Source organism: Nematostella vectensis, chromosome 13 (genome assembly GCF_932526225.1).
Source record: "Nematostella vectensis chromosome 13, jaNemVect1.1, whole genome shotgun sequence".
NCBI lineage: Eukaryota > Metazoa > Cnidaria > Anthozoa > Actiniaria > Edwardsiidae > Nematostella > Nematostella vectensis.
The window spans coordinates 83,238-103,297 of NC_064046.1; the positions used below are offsets into that span (position 1 = coordinate 83,238).

A 20,060-nucleotide genomic window follows, 5' to 3' on the forward strand; every position below is an offset into this window, starting at 1 on the left:
TGCTGGAATTTCAAGCTAAAATTCACCCATAAATATGACTGGAAGCGCTGTTTCTTTGTCTTTAGACCGGACGATATATTTCTGATGAGCCAGTAATATTGAAGGGACCAGTAGTACGAAGGGGGTTGAGGGGACAGGTTTAGGGGTGCAGAGGGGGGTTGAGGGGACAGGTTTGGGGGTGCAGAGGGGGAGGGGAGAACGGGATAGGGTACGGAGGAGGGTTGAGGGAAGGGGGCTGGGGTTGCGTTGGGGGGCAGGGTTTGGGGTGCATAGTGGGGTTGAAGGGACAGGTTTAGGAGAGAAGGGGGGAGGGACGGGATAGGGTGCGGAAGGGCGTTGAGGGGATGGGGTTGGGGAACAGGGTTTGGATGCGTAGGGGCGTTAAGGGGACGGGGCTGGGGTGCGTAGTAGGGTTAAAGGGACAGGATTGGGGGTGAAAAGAGAGCAGGACGGGATAGGGTGCGGAAAAGCGTTAAGGTGCGTTGGGGGGTTGAAGGGACAGGTTTGGGGGTGAGGAGGGGGGAAGACGGATAGGGTGTGGTGTTGAGGGGATGGGGTTGAAGTGTGTTAAAGGGACAAGGTGGGGATCCGGAAGAGGGGGAGGGTTGAGTAGACAGGGTGTGGAGAGCATGTTGGGTTATGGTCTATCTAGGGACGTAAGATGATGTAAGGCGCAGGACAGTATAACCCTAGCAGACAGTCCCTGATATAAAGAAGAAGTATGAGAGGGGAGTTAAGAACACGTATTCAAATCGTTCGAATCAACATTATATATTTATTTTTTTTTATTTTTACAAATCCCCTGGAAAATTCAAATAAATATTTACAATATTATGTACATTTTGTAAATTTACCTGCCTTACCCTCGCTCATTATTTTCAGGGCGATATAGAGATTTATTATTCTATAGACTTAACATTAATAATTGAATATGAAGGCCCTGCCATTTTGTCGTTTGACGCATTCAAGGTGCAGAGGACTTCTTTTAATACTCGATTTATAACCCGAGTAAATAAACTAAATAACCTGTATTGGCTCCAATGACTAGACTATAAAGCACCCGTCAATAGAACACTCTGCTAGACAGAAATTATAGCATTGGGTCAAAACAGAGGCTTTAGTAAAAAAAAAAAGATCAATTAATAAATGTTCTACTCTTGCTTTTAGAATTACAGCTTAAAAATATAACTAGTTTGGCTTTGGCTTCATTTAATGGCTTTTTCCCCATATAAACAGGAAACCATTATCTTATATGCACTAAATGCAAAAAAGGGCCACTAATTCAGCAATATAGCCATCAATCTAGTTTTGAAATTATTGGAAAATGAAAGACAAAGAAAAATGTCCATAAACAATGGTTATGCGTATGCTGTTTTGCACGAGTCTACAGTAGGTTAATTACCTCCTAAACCAAAAACAAAGAGAAATTCACTTAGTATCAAAATCGATAATGTTATATTATGAAGACTTTTTCTCGTCATTTTTCTAGTGTGTAATTTATCGCAATAAGACGAAAAATTGCTTTTGTTTCTGTTTTCAAAGTTGAATACGTGATGTTTGGTCAGATAATTATTCGATGTCACAGTTGGATTAAAAGGTGACCTTACGAACTTTTCACAGAATGCCTATAATAGGTATTGTTGTTGTTTGTCCTATCTGGGTCTTCATTAAATGCGTCGACAAAAAAACAAAAAGAGTAAAACCCTCTTCTTTTTGATAAACACCAAAAGCAAAGTCACAGTACTTGCTAGCTTAGGCTTACTTTCGATTTGCCTGCAATTTCATCCAAGTTGCCTCAAGCTAATTCTGAAGACGTCAAACTCCGCCAGTCGAGGCCTTCGACAATAAAAGCAAATTCCGTTTTCCTAAAAACATATACAAAGCTAAGTACTTCATAAGTGTCGTTTTGCAATACGATCCTGTCATTGGTTTGATGGATAATCTGCAGAAAACAATTTATTTCCATGTCATAGCCAAACGAGCTCGTAATGCTTCAACACTAAAATTTCCGCAAATCGAGTAGTCTTTCGTCTACACAAAAATATTATTAGCTTCGGGCAAAAAATTGATATTCCGTTTTGTTTCACAAGGTAGAATGAGATTACGCACTCGAAATATCGGCATTTGCGAGGGCGGAAAGAAAAAACATTAGAAGCAGAATGATTTTTGCCTTCTACCCCATGGAAATACCACCTAATAAGGCGGTGTTGCGTAAAAAAAAAACGAAAGTAGCCGCACTTTCTTCAGAAAAAAGTATTATCCGCCAGTGGGAAAAATGCAGAAAGTAGTTTATCCAAATTTCGAATGCACCTAACAGTAACTTTGCGCAAGCGATCGATTTGGAGAAAAAAACACATAATAAAACCACTTCAATTATCATACTGCACAACAGTTTGTGGGTTGCCAATAAATCTTGCTTGAAATACTTAGAAAAAAATACATTTTATGATCTTGTGGCCATAACAGACTAATAATATCTATTTGTGTATTGATTTATACCAGGTTAATTGCCAAAATAGCTTCGACAGGGTAAATATATCGCAAAGACCTTCCCAAGACTTCGAAATTCGCAGAGATATTCAATATAATTTAAACGATCGCTATAGTATACCGAGGAATATCTTAAGCATTCCATATAAGTGAAATTCACTTATCTGTTTTTAGCATGCCGATAATGGATCTTTATAAACTCGGTTTATAGTGGCACTTAGTTCGAAACCTCTGTCCCTTCGCCGGTGTTGAATGTTATTTACATGGCGGTTATCTTGACCTCTCAGTAGTTTTTGTTTTTCTCTGTAATAGCTCTTCGAGCGGATCATTATGTATATGCTTCATTTACATCGGTAATACACAGCACACATGGCGTATATTAGCGAACAGATTTCCTCCTTTTATTCCAGCAATTCCTTCCCCAAATTTCGCGTGAGGTTTTGCCAGCCACGTGATTCTTTTAGCTCCGTTGGGAATAGCACTGTTATTATGGCAATAAAAGTGTAATTTTTCGAACACCTTAGGAGCCAATGAGTTGTGCTTTCTATCACGTCCACCTAGCACGTGTAAGATCGAGCTCTTCTGGGGAAATCTTGGTTTTTATGATGTTGCTTTCTTCTGAAATGCCTGGCTTCGTAATTACGATGGAAGGCGCCCGAGTTGAGTGCCCTCTCTCTGTGGATTGAGGCCAAGTCTTTGCCAAGTGATTCGGAATCATGGCCTTCTTCTTTTATATCATCCAAGCTCGGCTCATACGACGAATGACGCCTTAATCGGTTTCCTTTCTGGTTATGTCCATGCCCCGATTCATGTTTTGATTTGAGCATGTTTCTCTCATGGACTTCAATACTCCGTTCAATAACAGAGTCGTCTTGTGGCGAGCTCTTCACTGCACAAACCTTCTCCACATCTACTCGACGAATTACCGTCCATTCCGTCATGGACACTGGCTTGTCGGGTAGACAAATCATTTTCTCTTCCTTATCGAAGTTGCTCCGGTTGTTTTCCGCTGTCGGGAAGCGTCCAGCCTGGATTTCCGCACGATGGAGTTGCAGCATTTGCGATGTGTTCACTCCGCGAACGTGTTTACATCTATCTGATACGAGAGATACGGGACAAAGTTTCACGTGTTATGAATATTTATTACCTTTCCTAACAAGGAAGCGTGCGTTGCGGGAGGGCGCTTTTTCATTGAAAAATTATTCATAACTGTTAAGTAAAATCAACAAACCAACAACAAGAATTTATGCTTTAAGCTAAGGACATATACCTTTGGAAGTAGGACAGACTTGCGTTTTAAATGCGATGGCCAACATTATTGTTCAAGGCCAAGAGAGTTCAAGGGCAATAATAATTTGAAAATACTGTTTTTCATAATTATTCAGTACCAGCACATTGTACAAGTACAAAAAAACAAAAACAAAAAAAAAAACAGTAAAGATCTTTCGGTAAAGCTGCAACAAAACTAAACTAGAGACGTAAGTTACGGACCAAATATAATTAAATTAAGATTTATTTTTCTCACATTTTGATTGTTATGTACCGGATATGTAATGTAGAGTTATTTCCAAAATTCGAAACAAAAATAATTAACAACTGCAAAAACAAACAACATCAGTCTTTAATAAAGTTCAATGTTTAACTTTTCCAATCGATCCATAATCTGGATCCAATTCATTCCAATTATAAACAAGTAAAATGACAATTTTCTCTTTTTGAGCCATGATAATCTTAATTTTTCGGGTTTTTCTAGATATCACTCTATTTTATCTGTTATTGTTTTTTAGGGATAGACCATTAGAAAAGTGGGGGGGGGGGGGGGTGGGCAAAAAGCGAAAAAAAAAATTCGTGCAAGAAATGAAAAAAATTCATGCACAGCCGACCATACACACACAAAAAAAAATCGTGCATAAAGCCAAAAAAAGCCTGAATCAAGCTCAAGGCACCAAGTATCACATCATATCACAGTAAATCAGACTTCTATATCTAAACAATCTCATTTTATTTTCTGGTGTAACAACTGAAAATCATATCAAAATCGTATCAACTGCAACTATAAATAATCAAATATAAGGATTGACTTCATGCCCTAAGCAATCCCCATTTGGATTTATCGTATGATCAAATAAAATGAACTCTAGATAATGAACTCTAGATTCATAGTTGTTTTCCGCACCATAGATAAATTTAAGTGTCTGTGGCAAAAAAAAAAAATTCCTGCAAGCCGCTCACAAAAAAATATTCGTGCATCACTGAGGCGTCCGTGAGAATGCTGGTATACACGGGCGAACCAGACGAAATGTTCTTGTATCGAATATGTCTGTAATAGATAAAGCCAATTTCTTGAAGCTGTTGTCATAGATTAATCTGGTTCCGTTTTAGCCGTGATTCATAACAGTTTACGCGATTTTCCTCCCTTCTTTTCTCGGTTCACCGCCTCTCCAATCCGTGAGATTGCTGGTTTATGTATACAAAAGATTCCTTCTCATATACAATGATCCACGCAAAGCACATGGTCAGCTGAGAGGAGATGAAATCATTAAAAAAGTCTGGTGTTTAGTGAAAAAAGCGCGCAATGTACAAAAACAATTTTGCTATCTACCACAAATACCAAAAGGCTCTGTTTCAGTCTCTGGCACCGGGCTTTGATTATTGTTTCCAAAATAATTATCCAGGAACGCAAAAGATGAGACAACCCCCGACTGCGAAATAACAAAACACTTTTTGGAATTTGCACGGAAACCACTAAGATTTAAATTCAGTTGAAAATAAGATTTGATAAAAATAAGATATTATGATAAAACTTGGAGGATAATGATTGTATAAGTCTTAAGAACTGACTACAGATGAATGGTCATACCGAACAATATTTCCTGGAATAAAGACAACGCCAATTATAGATAACCAACACAAAGAAACCAAAACAATATCTGGAATCAATACACGTTTCTATCTAGATTATTATTTTTTAATCATTTGGACATGAAGGCATTTTAGCAACGGAGGTGATTCGTAAAGCCCTCTGAGATACCACATGTCGAGAGACTAGAGTAAAACAGGGTGAAAAGAGGCTCGGGATCCAACAGGCGCGCTTCCACCTCGCTCTGGTGGTTGCCTAAAGTGTCTTCAATCAGCGGGAATCATTAAAATGTGCATCAAAAAGGGCTTCATCGTAAGGATGTGCCCAGGGGTGTGGTCATACCGAGGGTTAAGGGGTTCTAAGGGATTCTACCAATTGGAGTTGTGCCACCTTAAATATGATTATCTAACAGGTCTGGTTCCTTCCCATACGCCCCGATCACACCGATTCGTTACGTATACAATAATTATAAAATAGCTAGATTCGTAAAGTATTAATTGATCAAGATCAAAATCTGTATCTGATCGAGGCTTGCAGGCGGAGGATACGGGGGGCACGCATCGGGGGAGAATAAAGGCGGGTGGGGGGGGGGGGGGGGGTAGGGCTTCAAGGTACATATATCCTGGGCTCTGCATAAAGATTTGATCATAAAATTAGTCTGATGATTGCAGAATGCAAATATGGAAAGGTAAATTTAATAATATATTTTTTAAAGGGTATAAAGCTATTCAACTAAGTTGCCCGGAGGGTATGATTTTGGATAGTGCTTTTTTCGGCGTTTAAAATTTTAAGCAGATATATGTTATGTCTGTGTGCAAAGGATGGTAAACTATTCTGCAAGGCGCCTCGGGGTCTTGCTCTATGCCGAACATAAAATTCTCGAGCCCTCGCGTGGAATAAACAATTATTTACAGGCTTTCCACTACGTATACTACGACACCCTGAAGGACAAGTGGGGGTTGACATTTGACAAAACAAATATATGCACTTTATTTCTTATACAGCAAGAGCGGGCTTGTTATTTTCACGAGATTAAGACGCTGATAGAATTGTAAGTGGTTGGTCGAGCACGTCAAATGGCATTCGAACAACCCCTACAATCATGTACACAATAACTCGACAAGTTGCATACATTACGAGACAAACCGAAAACATCTGACAGGTGCTACGAGAAAGATGCCATCAAGACTTAAGACGATTGGTTAATCCAGTCTTAATTGACAGCTAAAGATACAGCCTGCCAGACCAAGAAAAGTGGCGCTTCAATGAAGACGTCACACTAAGAATACGGTAACATTATTCTATGAATTTGAGATATTATCAACCGCAGACATAATATTGTTTATATTGCATTCTTCCGTCTATCATAGCATTAATGTTTCCTGTTCTCAAATGTGTTTGCGTAATTTGCATACGACAAAAACATGTTCCTAGGGCCTATATTATTCATACAATTTCCATGCATCGTTGGCACCATAAGCTATATCAATAAAGTATAAAAATAATAAACAAATGCTTAGCTTACAACAACATTTCAAACGGAAGAACAGAACAGAACTGTTGAGATAAATGTTTAACAGCAAAGTAGCATGAAACGCATGCTTTCTTGTTTTAGTGAAAATATATGAATAGAAATCATAACCAGAACAGGTGCCTTGGTAAGGAGAGTGGAAATGGGGTGATGTGCATCTCCATCTAGAGTACTGAAAGCGCGTGCCCCCCTCCCCCCTCCCCCAATATAAGATAATGACCAGCAGGGGCGTGGCTTTGGCCATATTTTCATCCCCGCGCGAATATTTCGAGGCCAGCTACGGCCCTGCTGCCGACGCGATATTCCAAAGTCCTGTATCGCCCATAACAAGGGGTGGAGTGTGTCTCAATACGGCATGATGTTATCATTAATGCAAAGCCTCGAACATAAAGCGCCAACGCCATACAGTATGCTCGCACTGAATTACTCGGCTCACCAAAAAAATAATGTTAGAATGCTACTTTTGGCTGGGCCAGGAACCCGGCCCTGAATACTGTGTTAGAACGCTACTTTAGGCTTAAACAGCTACGCCTAGATACTGTGTTAGAATGCTACTTTAGGCTTAAACGGCTAGGCCTAGATACTGTGTTAGAATGCTACTTTAGGCTTAAACGGCTACGCCTAGATACTGTGTTAGAATGCTACTTTAGGCTTAAACGGCTACGCCTAGATACTGTGTTAGAATGCTACTTTAGGCTTAAACGGCTACGCCTAGATACTGTGTTAGAATGCTACTTTAGGCTTAAACGGCTACGCCTAGATACTGTGTTAGAATGCTACTTTAGGCTTAAACAGCAACGCCTAGATACTGTGTTAGAATGCTACTTTAGGCTTAAACGGCTACGCCTAGATACTGTGTTAGAATGCTACTTTAGGCTTAAACGGCTACGCCTAGATACTGTGTTAGAATGCTACTTTAGGCTTAAACAGCAACGCCTAGATACTGTGTTAGAATGCTACTTTAGGCTTAAACAGCAACGCCTAGATACTGTGTTAGAATGCTACTTTAGGCTTAATTAAACGGATACGCCTAGATACTGTGTTTTCGGACTGTGTTTCTCGGAGCAATACTGGGGCTCTTTGCAAAGGCTTTGATATAAACTTTTGTTTTTGGACTTGTTTCCTGTACCGGAAAAATCTGTTTGTCATGCATGTCATTTGTTCTAACTTAGAATGTAAAGTGGGAGTTTAATAAGAAAAAGTAATTAATTACTTGAAACAATTAAAATGATTCCGAACTAAAAGAGTAGAAATCAAATAGGAATAGAGGAATAGACGGCGTATAAACCGCACGTAACAATTTACGTGAACCGCGACCGCACGTTCCGCAAGTTCATGTACGCTACTTTAGCAAACATTTTTTTGGATGAAATCTCTTTATAAAATTGTGTTATTTGCATAATATAGTTTTTGATTGGAAGTCCACAAGGGGCAGTGTTCAATTCCCTTCTCCTTTTAGTGGTATTCGCTTACGCTGCAAGTCAATTATTTTATTGGTAACTCTGTGTCCCTACTTCAAAGTCATAGAACTCTGCAAAAACGCCAATTTTGAATATACGGCGCCTCGGGATGCATACATTTAAAATACGGTTGTTAAAATGAAAAAAAATGATAATGTTGCATTTTTAACATTTAGTTTACCTGAGTTCAAACGGAAATAACAAATTTATGAAGCATGAAAGCCTTACTTGAATGCGGTTAAGTTAGCTTACTGGACAAGCACTTGTTACTTAGTTATAGTTTATGCATTCATGTGTGTGAGGCTTGCCTCGATCCCAGTTCCCTTTGCGTGAGGTTTCCCTCGATCCCGTCCCCGCTGGAAAAAGAATCAATCGCTGTACTGCGAAAGAACGTTGAAATAGGGTAAAACGTACTTTCCGCTGCTGTGAACACTAGACCAGATATCAGCGAGGTTAAAACCACTATTTTACCTTAGGACTCGTTAGTAAGGTTAAAATATTCTTTTATAAGAATACTGAATTGGTAAGGCGAGGCTTAAAACATTATTAGTACTAGGGGGGTATAAAAGTAATGTATGCCTTTGGAAACCTTTTCATCTGCTAAACTCACCTTTCTAAACAAAATCAAAGAAATTTGTGAGAAGCTGACTATGGAAGATGCTCAGTTAAACGTAGAAAGGATTTTAAAAGTGATACTGACGTACTTATTATAACAACTCGTAGCAATAATGAATCTAATCGCTAAATGTCACGTGATCTGTGTGGGCAGCGAAGTATTCATCACGTACAGAACGCGAGGCAAAAACATCTGAAACTCTTCATCAATATACGCTAATGGCGCGATGGAGAAATGAAATAACAACAGATGGTGAACACAATTTTGCCAATTTCATCTTCTTATGATAAATGAAAAATTTACACCCCTGTACACATTTTGACATGCTGAAGGCGATGTAGTTCTTATTGACTTGGTATTTTATGGATATTGACGCCTCGGGATTGACATTTGTATGTGACGGTACAATATGCACCATATAGATTAGACTTCAAGAGTGTTATTGTGAAAATAGAATTTGCTGTTTATGTTTATCCGCAATAAAGCTTTTTAAGTATCAATGATCGTGGACCATCTAGAAAATGATGAAAGGTGGTTATAGCAACCGAAACAAACTATAAAATTAACATAAAAATGTTTTCGGAGAATGCACTTAAGTCATTCTGAAGTGCAACTATTTTTACAGGCCATTTCTCTCTTGAGACAGAAAATAGCTTTTGTACGCCGGGGTTTAGCAGCTTATAATAGTGTTGGTGTCGAAATCAGCAATAAAGTTTATGACGTTTTTCGGTCAAATCAAAACAGCCTCCACGAAAAGGTCGTCAAAACATCTCTGATATCAAAATAGGAATTTGCATCCCGTAATAACAAAATATAGTTAGCGTTTTTAAAGAGTAATCGCTATTAAAAGTCCGTCGTTCCTTATAAAGCACCAGAAAAAAAAACAAGATTACTCTTGAAGACAGAAATCTATTATTTTGTCATCCTAGCGATAGTGAGAAAGCATCCATTTCCAACGGCTGATTTGGGGGAGTGTTTGGGATATTTTTTATTTAAAACACATTCATTTTTAAGTAGCTTCTTTGCAATTCACACATGGAAACAATAAGAAAAGGTGTTTCTAACGAGAACTCTTTAAAAGTGTACATTTGACATTGCTGAAAGCTTCTCATGCGTATTTTTAAAGGTTCAAAAAATTAGGAAAGACGAATCACACCGCGCTTATTGCATATAAGATGCCGAACAACATAGATGCAAGGGTGAAGAGAGGGTAGAGAGTTTGATAGTCATAGTAGGCTGACCATACAGGGTTCATCGGAACACAGCTTAGAAGGCTGACCGTACAAGGGTTCATCGGAACACAGCTCAGAAGGCTGACCATACAGGGTTCATCGGAACACAGCAGACCGTACATGGTGCATCAGAACACAGCTTAGAATCAAATTTCTTATAATTACTTATTTTATCTGACATTTTAACCAAACATTTCTTGAACCATATGGATTAATGAGGTACATGAATTTATTCTGTGGGATAACATTTTTATTTTCTCACCGGGCAGTAACAAATGCCGATCAGGTTTCGCAGTAAACATGATTAAATTGAAAGCAGCTGCTCGCGCTTCTATTTGCCAAATTAATTAATTGCCCTTGCACCTATGGTCTGCTTAAACTTAAAGACAAATAGGCTTTTAGAAGAAACGAAGTGGAGCAAAACTTGATATTTTCTTACTTAAAAATACACCCTGTACCAGAGGCTCCAAGCTTCTCTACCGCCGGTTCGCTCCTCTTTGCTCGTGAAGATTCTGGTACACAGGGTATTAAATACAAAAATAATCTAGTTATTTAAAGACTTCCTGCTACGCGACCCCCAATGAATTCCAGGAACAATAAAATCTTTGTTATGTCATATTAGTAATTTCTTAGATAAGACATTTCTTAAGTAAGATGTTTGTTATATACATTCTTTTACTAAGAAGCAAGAATTCCCGCAAACGGAATGATGATGACTTTGATTTTATGCATGCTCGAGGATCCAGCGTCCTTTCGGTAGCGCATGCAAAGTACGCTGGAACCGCGAGCATTATGTATTCTACTGTAAGCTTCGGTTTGGTTGCGTTGGATTTAGAGCAAACTAAAAGAAAAAGAAGCGATTACTTTTACTGAGATCTTAATCTAAACATAAAGAAAGTAAACTAAAATGTTTATCATCATTATTGGGGTACTATTCCCAGTACTTTTATGGTATTATTATGACCTGTCCAGTAAATGTATTTTATCGACCAGGGGCCGGTTCCCGAAAGGCCGATTAATAACTTAACCCTCGATCAGCGCCTAATCCCGGGTTAAAATTCGCTAATCGTAGGTTAGCTAACCGACGGATAACTCACCGTTCCCGAAAGCCAAGTAATCCCCCGATTTACTAACCCTGGATTGAACGAGTGAAAAACTGGTTTGACGAGTAAAATTCACACAGGGTACCCAGTATATCAACAGAAAGCAACTTAAATTTACCTTTGGTGATTTTATTTTCGCAGAAAAGCCCTAAAACACCTCTACATCACCTGTAATTACCTCCATTTCATGGCCAAAAAAGCGTCATTTGCAGGATTCGAGTTGGTGCGTGACACTAGCGAGACAGATTCATTTCAAGTATAAATTTCATGTAACTTTCTGTCTGTCCCAGCACAATTTTCAAGTCAGCATCGCAACGAAGGTCGCATAACAAAGCGAAATGTTAGGACATTTGATCCCTACATTGTTTTGTGTAACGTCTTTTTTGTCGACAACTTTATTTTATGAAGCTTTAGTTCTACTACAAAGTTTGGGAGGCCTGTGTTACGCCAACTAAACAGTGGGTTAGCGAGTTAACCCACCTCGCGAGCAGGGTTAGATTTATTCCCCAAACTAACCCTGGGTTAGCGCTAACCGGCGTTTCGGAAACAGAACGAATCCGGGGGTAAAAATTTTATCATGGGTTAGGGTCAATTTAACCCTGGGTTAGCGCTAATCGGCTTTTCAGGAACCGGCCCCTGGTTAACAGAAGAGTTTTTTTGGGCGACAGAGGCTTTGGCAGATAATGTAATTAATTATTCATAGTACAACATCGGGGGTATATTCACAAGGAGTGAGACAATAATACCAGCTGCCGAGCGAGGTGTTCTCGACACTTCTAACACTACTTTGCAATAGTAAAAGTACCTTATCGGTAAACTGTCACTGTAAATCTGCGGAATATTAACTCTAGGTCTGCTGTCCAAAGCTCTTTTGAGCGATTAGATAGTCCAGGTCAAATGATATGGTATTTATGGTAAAATATGCAAAACAAGATATTTGAAAACCTTAGAAAGCTACCATCTTCTCAGTGAAAACTACTATTTTTGAATCAGAGAATGAATTGTGCTGTTCGGTTAAGGCGAATCCCTTACTGAAATATTGTCTTTCGTCCAGGAAGAAAAAAAAATCGAGCTTGAAAAATAATGTCATCTCCGCAAACCAGAACAAATTTGGAATGATTGAAATAGATAAAAAAAATCTTCTGGGTTTGTTTGAACGTTTTCAAAAACTAGAGACACTTTTAAGTGCTGAAAAACGCTCCTGCAGGTCCTTTTTGTCACCAGAAAATCTCTCAGTCCGATGAACGCTTGCACAAAAGTTAAATTTGCACAAGGTGTTAGCAAACACCGTAAGTGTGGCGCTCGAATTGGCATTCAAAGTCAACGCATTTTCCCATATAAACACTACTAATAATCGAAAAGGTGTAACTTGGGTGTGATCAGTGACAACTGAGTCCTTACCTTTGCAATAAACTAGATGGAACGGACTTCTATGAGCCGTATTTAGAAACACTCGCAGCTTCGCAATAGAAATCTTTCTAATTGACAGATTTCCGCTGAGACAAGATTTATAGAGATGGTACCGCCCATTTTCTGGTTTTTATGGTAATTTTTTTTTAATAGTTCCTGGCTAAGCAACGGTAAATTGAAACCTAGAATAATAGGTGACGCAAGGCGTTAATAAGCTTCACCACTCTATAGAAACAAAACAATAATTCTGCAACGGTATTTTTTTTCATTATAACACCAGTCAAATGTTTATCGGAAAAGGAAAAAAAATATTTCACCAAATCCTAATATACAAGTCTATTGAAAATTTATTGTAAGATTCTTCGCTATAGAATCAAAATGATAGTTCTGTAACAACATTGTTTCACTAGAATATAAGCCGTATTCATGAGAGAGAGGAAAGTCATTTTCAAAACTTTTTCGCATAATGATAATATAAAAATCTAAAATCTACTTTCAGATTCCATTGCTCGAATTGTTAACAAATGATTCAAGGTTCGAATTGTTAACAAATGGTTATTTGTACATGAAGGCAGTAAATTACAGTCACGTACAACCCGTAAGTAGTTACCTGTTGTTGGGATGAGCGCAGGTGTCATGTATTTGACAGGAAATGAATGGTTGTTGTTAATATCTCGTAATTGGAGAGACACGTGCAGAGAGAGCGAACAATAGAACTCCCATAATATGCTTACAAACAATGCTTGGAATTGAAGCTTGATGCTATTTCACTGAGAGGTGACACTGTTGTTTCTACCCACAACTAATAAAGTCCAACTATTCTTCACCCTTTTAAAATTATTTCGAGGTTAAGATAACAACAGAGTGCGCAATTAACAAAGTCGCAAGTACATGTAAGGAAAAGGGGCGGATAGAAAAAATTATTCAAAAGAGTACTAAAATAAAACAGTATATTTCAATAAGGTGGTACTAGATAGATGACAGAAAGTAAAATAACGATTATAGGAACTATGCTTAAAAAAACACCATTAATAATTCTTAGAGAAAAGAAGAAGCCAAAAATACATTATGGAAAAATAACTGTGAAGAAGCAAATGATGCTTCATTCCTCAAGATACTTGTTTCATAAGCAGCTTTTTACAATTCCTAGGGGATAATCTGCAAGGGAGGTTCGGTGTGTGTGTGTGGGGTATTTTGCTCCTTTCTTTTAGTAGAAATGGATATATTATTATATCAGTACGCCATGTGAAAATTATATCAAAACTAATGTTTCACATGAAGGGTTCCCATAATAGCACAGGGTTCCCAAGCATGACTAATCATTATGCTGATGGCCCATTCAACCCCTCCATGGCAGAGTAGTAGGATCTTCATTCGGATGAAAGCAGCACAGGGTTCCCAAGCATGACTAATCATTATGCTGATGGCCCATTCAACCCCTCCATGGCAGAGTAGTCGGATCTTCATTCGGATGAAAGCAGCACAGGGTTCCCAAGCATGACTAATCATTATGCTGATGGCCCATTCAGCCCCTCCATGGCAGACTAGTAGGATCTTCATTCGGATGAAAGCAGCACAGGGTTCCCAAGCATGACTAATCATTATGCTGATGGCCCGTTCAACCCCTCCATGGCAGAGTAGTAGGATCTTCATTCGGATGAAAGCAGCACCTCTCAGCAGGAAAGGTTTCCTGGGGGAACACAAAGATTTCTATGTTTGAGTTAAAACCCTAACCCTAATGAAATATGATGACCTTTGTTTTAATTGAAAATTCATGACGAAATTATCTCTGATTAACTTTACTTAGTATTGACCCCCCAACCGGCCTATACCGGCTTTGAGAAGTACCCACAACCCAAAAAAATTCATATAATGCAAAATAAACACAACAAGGTGAAGATACTCAGGCATCAATCTCAGGGATGAATGGTCTTGAAGATATGGATCCAAGCAAGGTGATAGCAACTACTCTTTAGCCAAATAATAACTCAGGTTCTCTGACAAATTTCAAATCAATCAAGGAACAAAAGGCAGAATCACCACTCTCAATAAAACACTCAAATTACCAGAGAGAGATCAGCAAACACAACACAAGACACAAGCACCTGTATTCTGATCCTCCAGGGTCATTTCCATGGCCTCAAAACACAATGTCCACTCCTTGAAGGCTTGTGAAACCACTTGGATGCCATTACGGATGGAAAAGCATTCTGGGAGATCCAGGGAAAAATTCACCAGGGAAGGGCCAGTCAACACTCCTCTCCCCAAAGTCAGATGGTCTTCTCACCCCGAAGCCAAACAAATCAATTCCAGGTCATACAGACACAGAATAGCAGTGTTAACAATTTTGGAATCAATTTGGTTTCAGAAAAGACAGCATTTAGGAGAGCTGTGATGATTCATTAGAAAATTATTTTCTCATCCAGGTAAAGCCAAACAAGAAAAAATCACCATAAATCCACCTTTGCTTGCAAATATCCATAAGCCAGCACTCAATTATGGCCCAATAGACTTCATGATGTCCTAGGACACTCTCCAAATATGCTCATAACTGTATTTTTGATGAAAAATACAAGCAACCATCAACTTGTGCTCGCATCAGCACAGGAAGAAGGGATTAGAGATGGGAACGCAAAGCACTGTTGGAAAGCTAGGATACCGCTGACTAGGTGCAGCAGTGTTTGAATTTGACAGCCTGCATAAAACTCAAAATAAGGGGGGGGGAGAGGTATCAGCTTTCAGTCTGCTTTTTGTGTGAATTCAGCTCAAAAATAGCCAGGAGTCAATGGGTTAAAAAATTTTCATCAACAATAACTTGAAAGAGATTGTAAAGTAGCAAGTTGTGAATCAAATGGAGTATAATAGATTCTAAAGTACTTCTGATTAGTAGATATTATTGCACCATATAATGTGCACCTGCAGCCTTTACCATACTTGCGGACCTTGGAAGCTCAAAACACAGGAGAATGTGCTTCAAATACAAGTACTATATAAGGAATTATCCCGGAATTTTCAATTATTTTACTGGGAGATGAAGGCTAAGAAACGGGGGTCTCCCACAAAAACAAGAAGAGTTGGCAGGTATGCTTTTACACACATAAAGAGTACAGAGAGATCTATGTTTTTTGGCATATACATACAAAAGGAAAACTGTATATCATAAAAGCAAAAATACATCCCATAGAACTTATTCTCACCCTTCTAAAAACCACTCAGTCATATAAGTTAACAAAGACTCACCAAGTTTTTCATATCTTTCTCAGAGATCACAAAGTCAAAGACCTGTGCATTTTCCAGGATGCGCTCAGGATTGCTGGATTTTGGGATGGTTATATATTGTTTCTGAACACTCCATCGAATCATGATTTGAGCAACAGTCTTGCCATACCTATTAAGATCAACAAAAATCTAGAACTGATAAACATTGTAAATAGTGTGAACCAAAAGTATAAAGAGTGTATAATTAATTGAAGCGACATACCATAATGATTCAAACTAGCGCCCTTCTTTAAGTAGGCACCCCTCTCCAATAAGCACCCCCCTTGGGCCTTAAATTTTGGACTAAGGGCCCCCTCTTAAATAAGCACCCCCTGAACTCCCCCAATAATAACCCAACAAAAATACCACTTGAATGGTGTAAAACCTTTATTTCAAGGACTGGTCATAAAGTACAGGGCGTGGTGAGGGGGGTGGAAAAATAATATAACAGCAGTTTTATGTGGCCCACCCTTCCTTATTTGCCCCATAATCCATGGCCCACCCTCACTTGCGAGAGTAGAAAAAGGTGAAAGGTAGCACCTGTACTCACTTTTCCTATTTATCTGTTAGTGATAGAGTAAAGACCTTTTTTCACAACGTTTTCATTGTGTCAAGTTCATGTAAATATAGGGATATCATAGCAGACACTGCACTCTTAAATGATAAAATCTTATACTATCAAATTTGTACAATGATAGGTTGCACTATTTACTAAAGTGAAGTGAAGTTAAATCATCCCCCCTTCACCAAAGATCATAATTTAGTGATATAATGGACAGCAGCTGGCAGATCTTCGGCATGGAATCAAAGACTTACTTTTAATTTTAGGAGTTCATCCTCTCCCCCTTTATTGGAAGTCTGGTTCTGACAATGATATGCTTTTATATCAAACTTTACTTTTATTATATTCACCTTTCTGACATCTCCACCAAGACAGGATGGTCAAATTTGCAACCTCTGAACACTGGTGCATAACCCTCCACCGTAATTCCATGCTTGTTGCAGTATTTTATAATCTCCTCCTGACGCCAGAAGGGGTTTATCTCAATTTGATTGATAGCAGGAGTGCGACATCCTGCCTTGCGCAACTCTTCTAGATGATGGACTCCGAAGTTAGACACACCAACAGACCTGTGATTATGGAGGTTATACAGAAAGTAACATATATGCACATGTTAAAGCCAAACTTTTTGCTTTGCACTTTATAATGTATCACCTCTAAATGTATGAACAAAAACGTCATCTAACAAACAACAGTTTTATTGGCCAGGATCATAAAATTGCAACACAAAATTTAACTTCTGATATTTTAGAATCATGTTGTTATTACCTAATCAGTCCTTCTTCCTTAAGTGTTAATAGTGCATCATAAGCGGCAATAATGTTCCCAGGTCTTGGAGTATGGATGAGAAACAGGTCTACATATCCAATATCCAGCCTAAAAAAAAACAAAAATATATATGTCCATGTGTGTGTATACACAAACCCAGCCTCAAACAACAACAATCACAAACAACAGGCCCATTTCAGCCTAAAAACAACAATATAACAAACAACAGAGACCTGTGTAGTGACCATAGTAAGGCTTTACTCAACATAAAACAGTGCTTACAATAAAGCAAGCGAAAACAAAATGGCCACTAGTCTAACTAACAAACTGCTGACCAAGCGCAGGCTCAGGCCACAGGAAGCCCAACAACAACAAATGTCATATCAACCTGTATACCTAATACCGAGCCTAACAAAATAACAATTAACAATCCAACTACAGATATCAAAATTTTGGAAATTATTTTGATTAACCAGAGACAGACAATAGACAAAAAAGTCAAGCACTATGGTCATTACTTCAATAAAAGAATGTGGAGAGAAAGATAAATTGTCAACAGATTCGTGGATGGACAAACAGAAGACAGAGAGACGTCAATTGGCTCAATATGAGCACATAATAAATGATTTAATGCAACTGCTAGTGTGCATGGTCATAATAATATGGAAAAATGATAGCATTTGGGGATCCTTGAATATGAAAATTACCAACTTTTTGGCAGCCAAGGGAGGGGAGGAAATGAAGTAGATAGAAGAAATTGGTGCGTCTTCGAAATGCATCAAAACCCCCTAGTCAAAATAATGACTACAGGCCAAGGACAGGCTGTGATAACATTCTTATATTAAGTTAACTATTGTCCTTCCACTTACTTCTTTATACTTTCCTTTGCATATTTGAGAGCATTTGAATGACCTTCTTCAGATGGCTTAAGTTTTGTTGTCACATAAATATCTTCTCTTTTTAACCCAGACTTGCGGACAGCTGAGCCAACTTCTTTCTCATTTCTGAATTTTAAAAAACAATAAATAGGAACACAATGCATTAAATCAATTTTGTGTTACAGGTGCTCCCCCCCACCCCCCCCTCCCTATGCAAGGCAACTCCCCTTTTAGGAGAGGGCAAAAGCTAGCTAGGAAAGAATTAACCCAGTCCTGGTCTTCAACAGAATACAATACCATGACAACTGCTTCATTGTATTCTGTATTGTGTCCAGGCCCTGACCACGCTCAGGAGACCAACCGTTTGTCAGCACCATGGAAGAATGATAAATTTTGACTTAACAGCGAAAAGTTGCAGGGTCATTCTTGCTTTTTGGATTATAGGATAGAGCAAATAGGATTTTGAAGGGAAAAGTTGTCCGTTTTCTGCCGATAAAGTTGCCTGGAAGAGTGGAAGTTGTGATTGCCAGCCCATATGGAGCTTCCTACCCTGTTGTATTTTATTATGAGTTGAAATGGAGGAGGTGAATCAAAATGATGGAGGAAAGTAGTGTAAACTGTTATGAATCACAGCTAAAACGAAACCAGATCAATCTATAAATCTATAACTTCAATAAATTGGCTTTATAACAGATATATTCGGGACAAAAATTAAAGATAATATTCAATACACAAACATTCCATCTGGTTTGCCCATCGGCGTGCACAATTTTATGTTGGATGTTCACCCTGACATGGACATTACGACATAAGAGAAAAAACATGTTTTTTTCGTTTATGTCATTATGCCCATGTCGGTTATGTCGGGGTAAACTTACGAACATAAGAGTGCGAGCGCCTATGTCATTATGTTACTAGCAGGCACATACCTAAGATTGGCTGTGGGTGGTGTGCCATCATAGATATCATATGGAAAAAGCATAGTACTTGCAGATTCCTTAATAACAAATGACACTTTTTGGCCGCCAAAGAGGGGTGTGTACTACTTACCCAGCGCACCCCCATGTGTACGTGCCTGGCTAGTTGGCATTTAAGTCAATTAATGGAATGTCCCATGGAAGGCCCGCACCCAGGGGGGGGGGGTGCGGGGGGTGGGAACGCACCCCCCACAACGGCCAAATGCCACTATCGGTTCTCAATAGATGTGCTATTAGTAGACAAAACTATAAAGCATAACCTAGATCACTTTGGTATGTAGTCAAATCCGACAATAAATGTTCCGTGGGGATACTGCAAAGGCATAAAAAATCTTTTTTTTCACGGGTGGTCAGATTTTATTAAGAGAACTCCCTCCAACACCCCTCCCCCCCCCCCCCCCCCCCCACACACACACACTGGATAAATTAGGTCCACTTTTTCAGATTTCGCCCCCCCCCCCCCAAGAAAAATCCTTGGTACGGGCCTGCATGGTCATAGTCCACTTACTGATATATGTCGGCTGTGTCGAGCATACGATATCCATTTTTCAAAGCAAACAAACAGACGTCTTCGCAACCTGTCTCTAAACGAAAAACTCCTAGCCCAAACAGCGGCATCTTGCGGCCATCATTCAGAGTCACGAAAGAGCTCAGCCCTTCGCCCTGTACCTTAGACATTATTGAAGGATCTCTAGGACCCGTACAGAAACGCAATTTTTGTGAAAAGAAGCGTCTGGTAAAATACCCGCTTTTTGTTGCACAGCGTAGAACAAGCAAAGATCTAAAAAACATCAAAGATAATTACACAACCAGGGAAGTGTACTTCCTGACACAATACAAATCAGGCAAATATTATAGTGAGTTTTGGTACTCCTGTGGGACTTAGTAGCCACGCTCTGTTAAGATTTTATGATC

General features: G+C 39.0%; 1 protein-coding gene across 2 annotated transcripts; it reads right to left on the minus strand.

Moving 5' to 3' along the window:
- Positions 1-788: 788 nt before the first annotated feature.
- Positions 789-20,005, minus strand: LOC5508568 (uncharacterized oxidoreductase YtbE). Of its 2 annotated transcripts, XM_048720670.1 has the most exons (8): positions 19,654-20,005; positions 18,160-18,294; positions 17,291-17,398; positions 16,873-17,091; positions 15,943-16,090; positions 14,350-14,392; positions 12,694-14,256; positions 789-3,586 (listed from the first exon to the last, which is right to left on the minus strand). In XM_048720670.1, exons 1-7 carry the CDS (start codon positions 19,935-19,937, stop codon positions 14,228-14,230), a joined length of 966 nt encoding a protein of 321 aa, XP_048576627.1. In that variant the 5' UTR covers positions 19,938-20,005; the 3' UTR covers positions 789-3,586; positions 12,694-14,227. The 2 variants fall into 2 exon arrangements, with proteins under 2 accessions (XP_048576627.1, XP_001629144.3); XM_001629094.3 differs by having other exon boundaries at positions 12,694-14,392; positions 19,654-20,003.
- Positions 20,006-20,060: the final 55 nt, after the last annotated feature.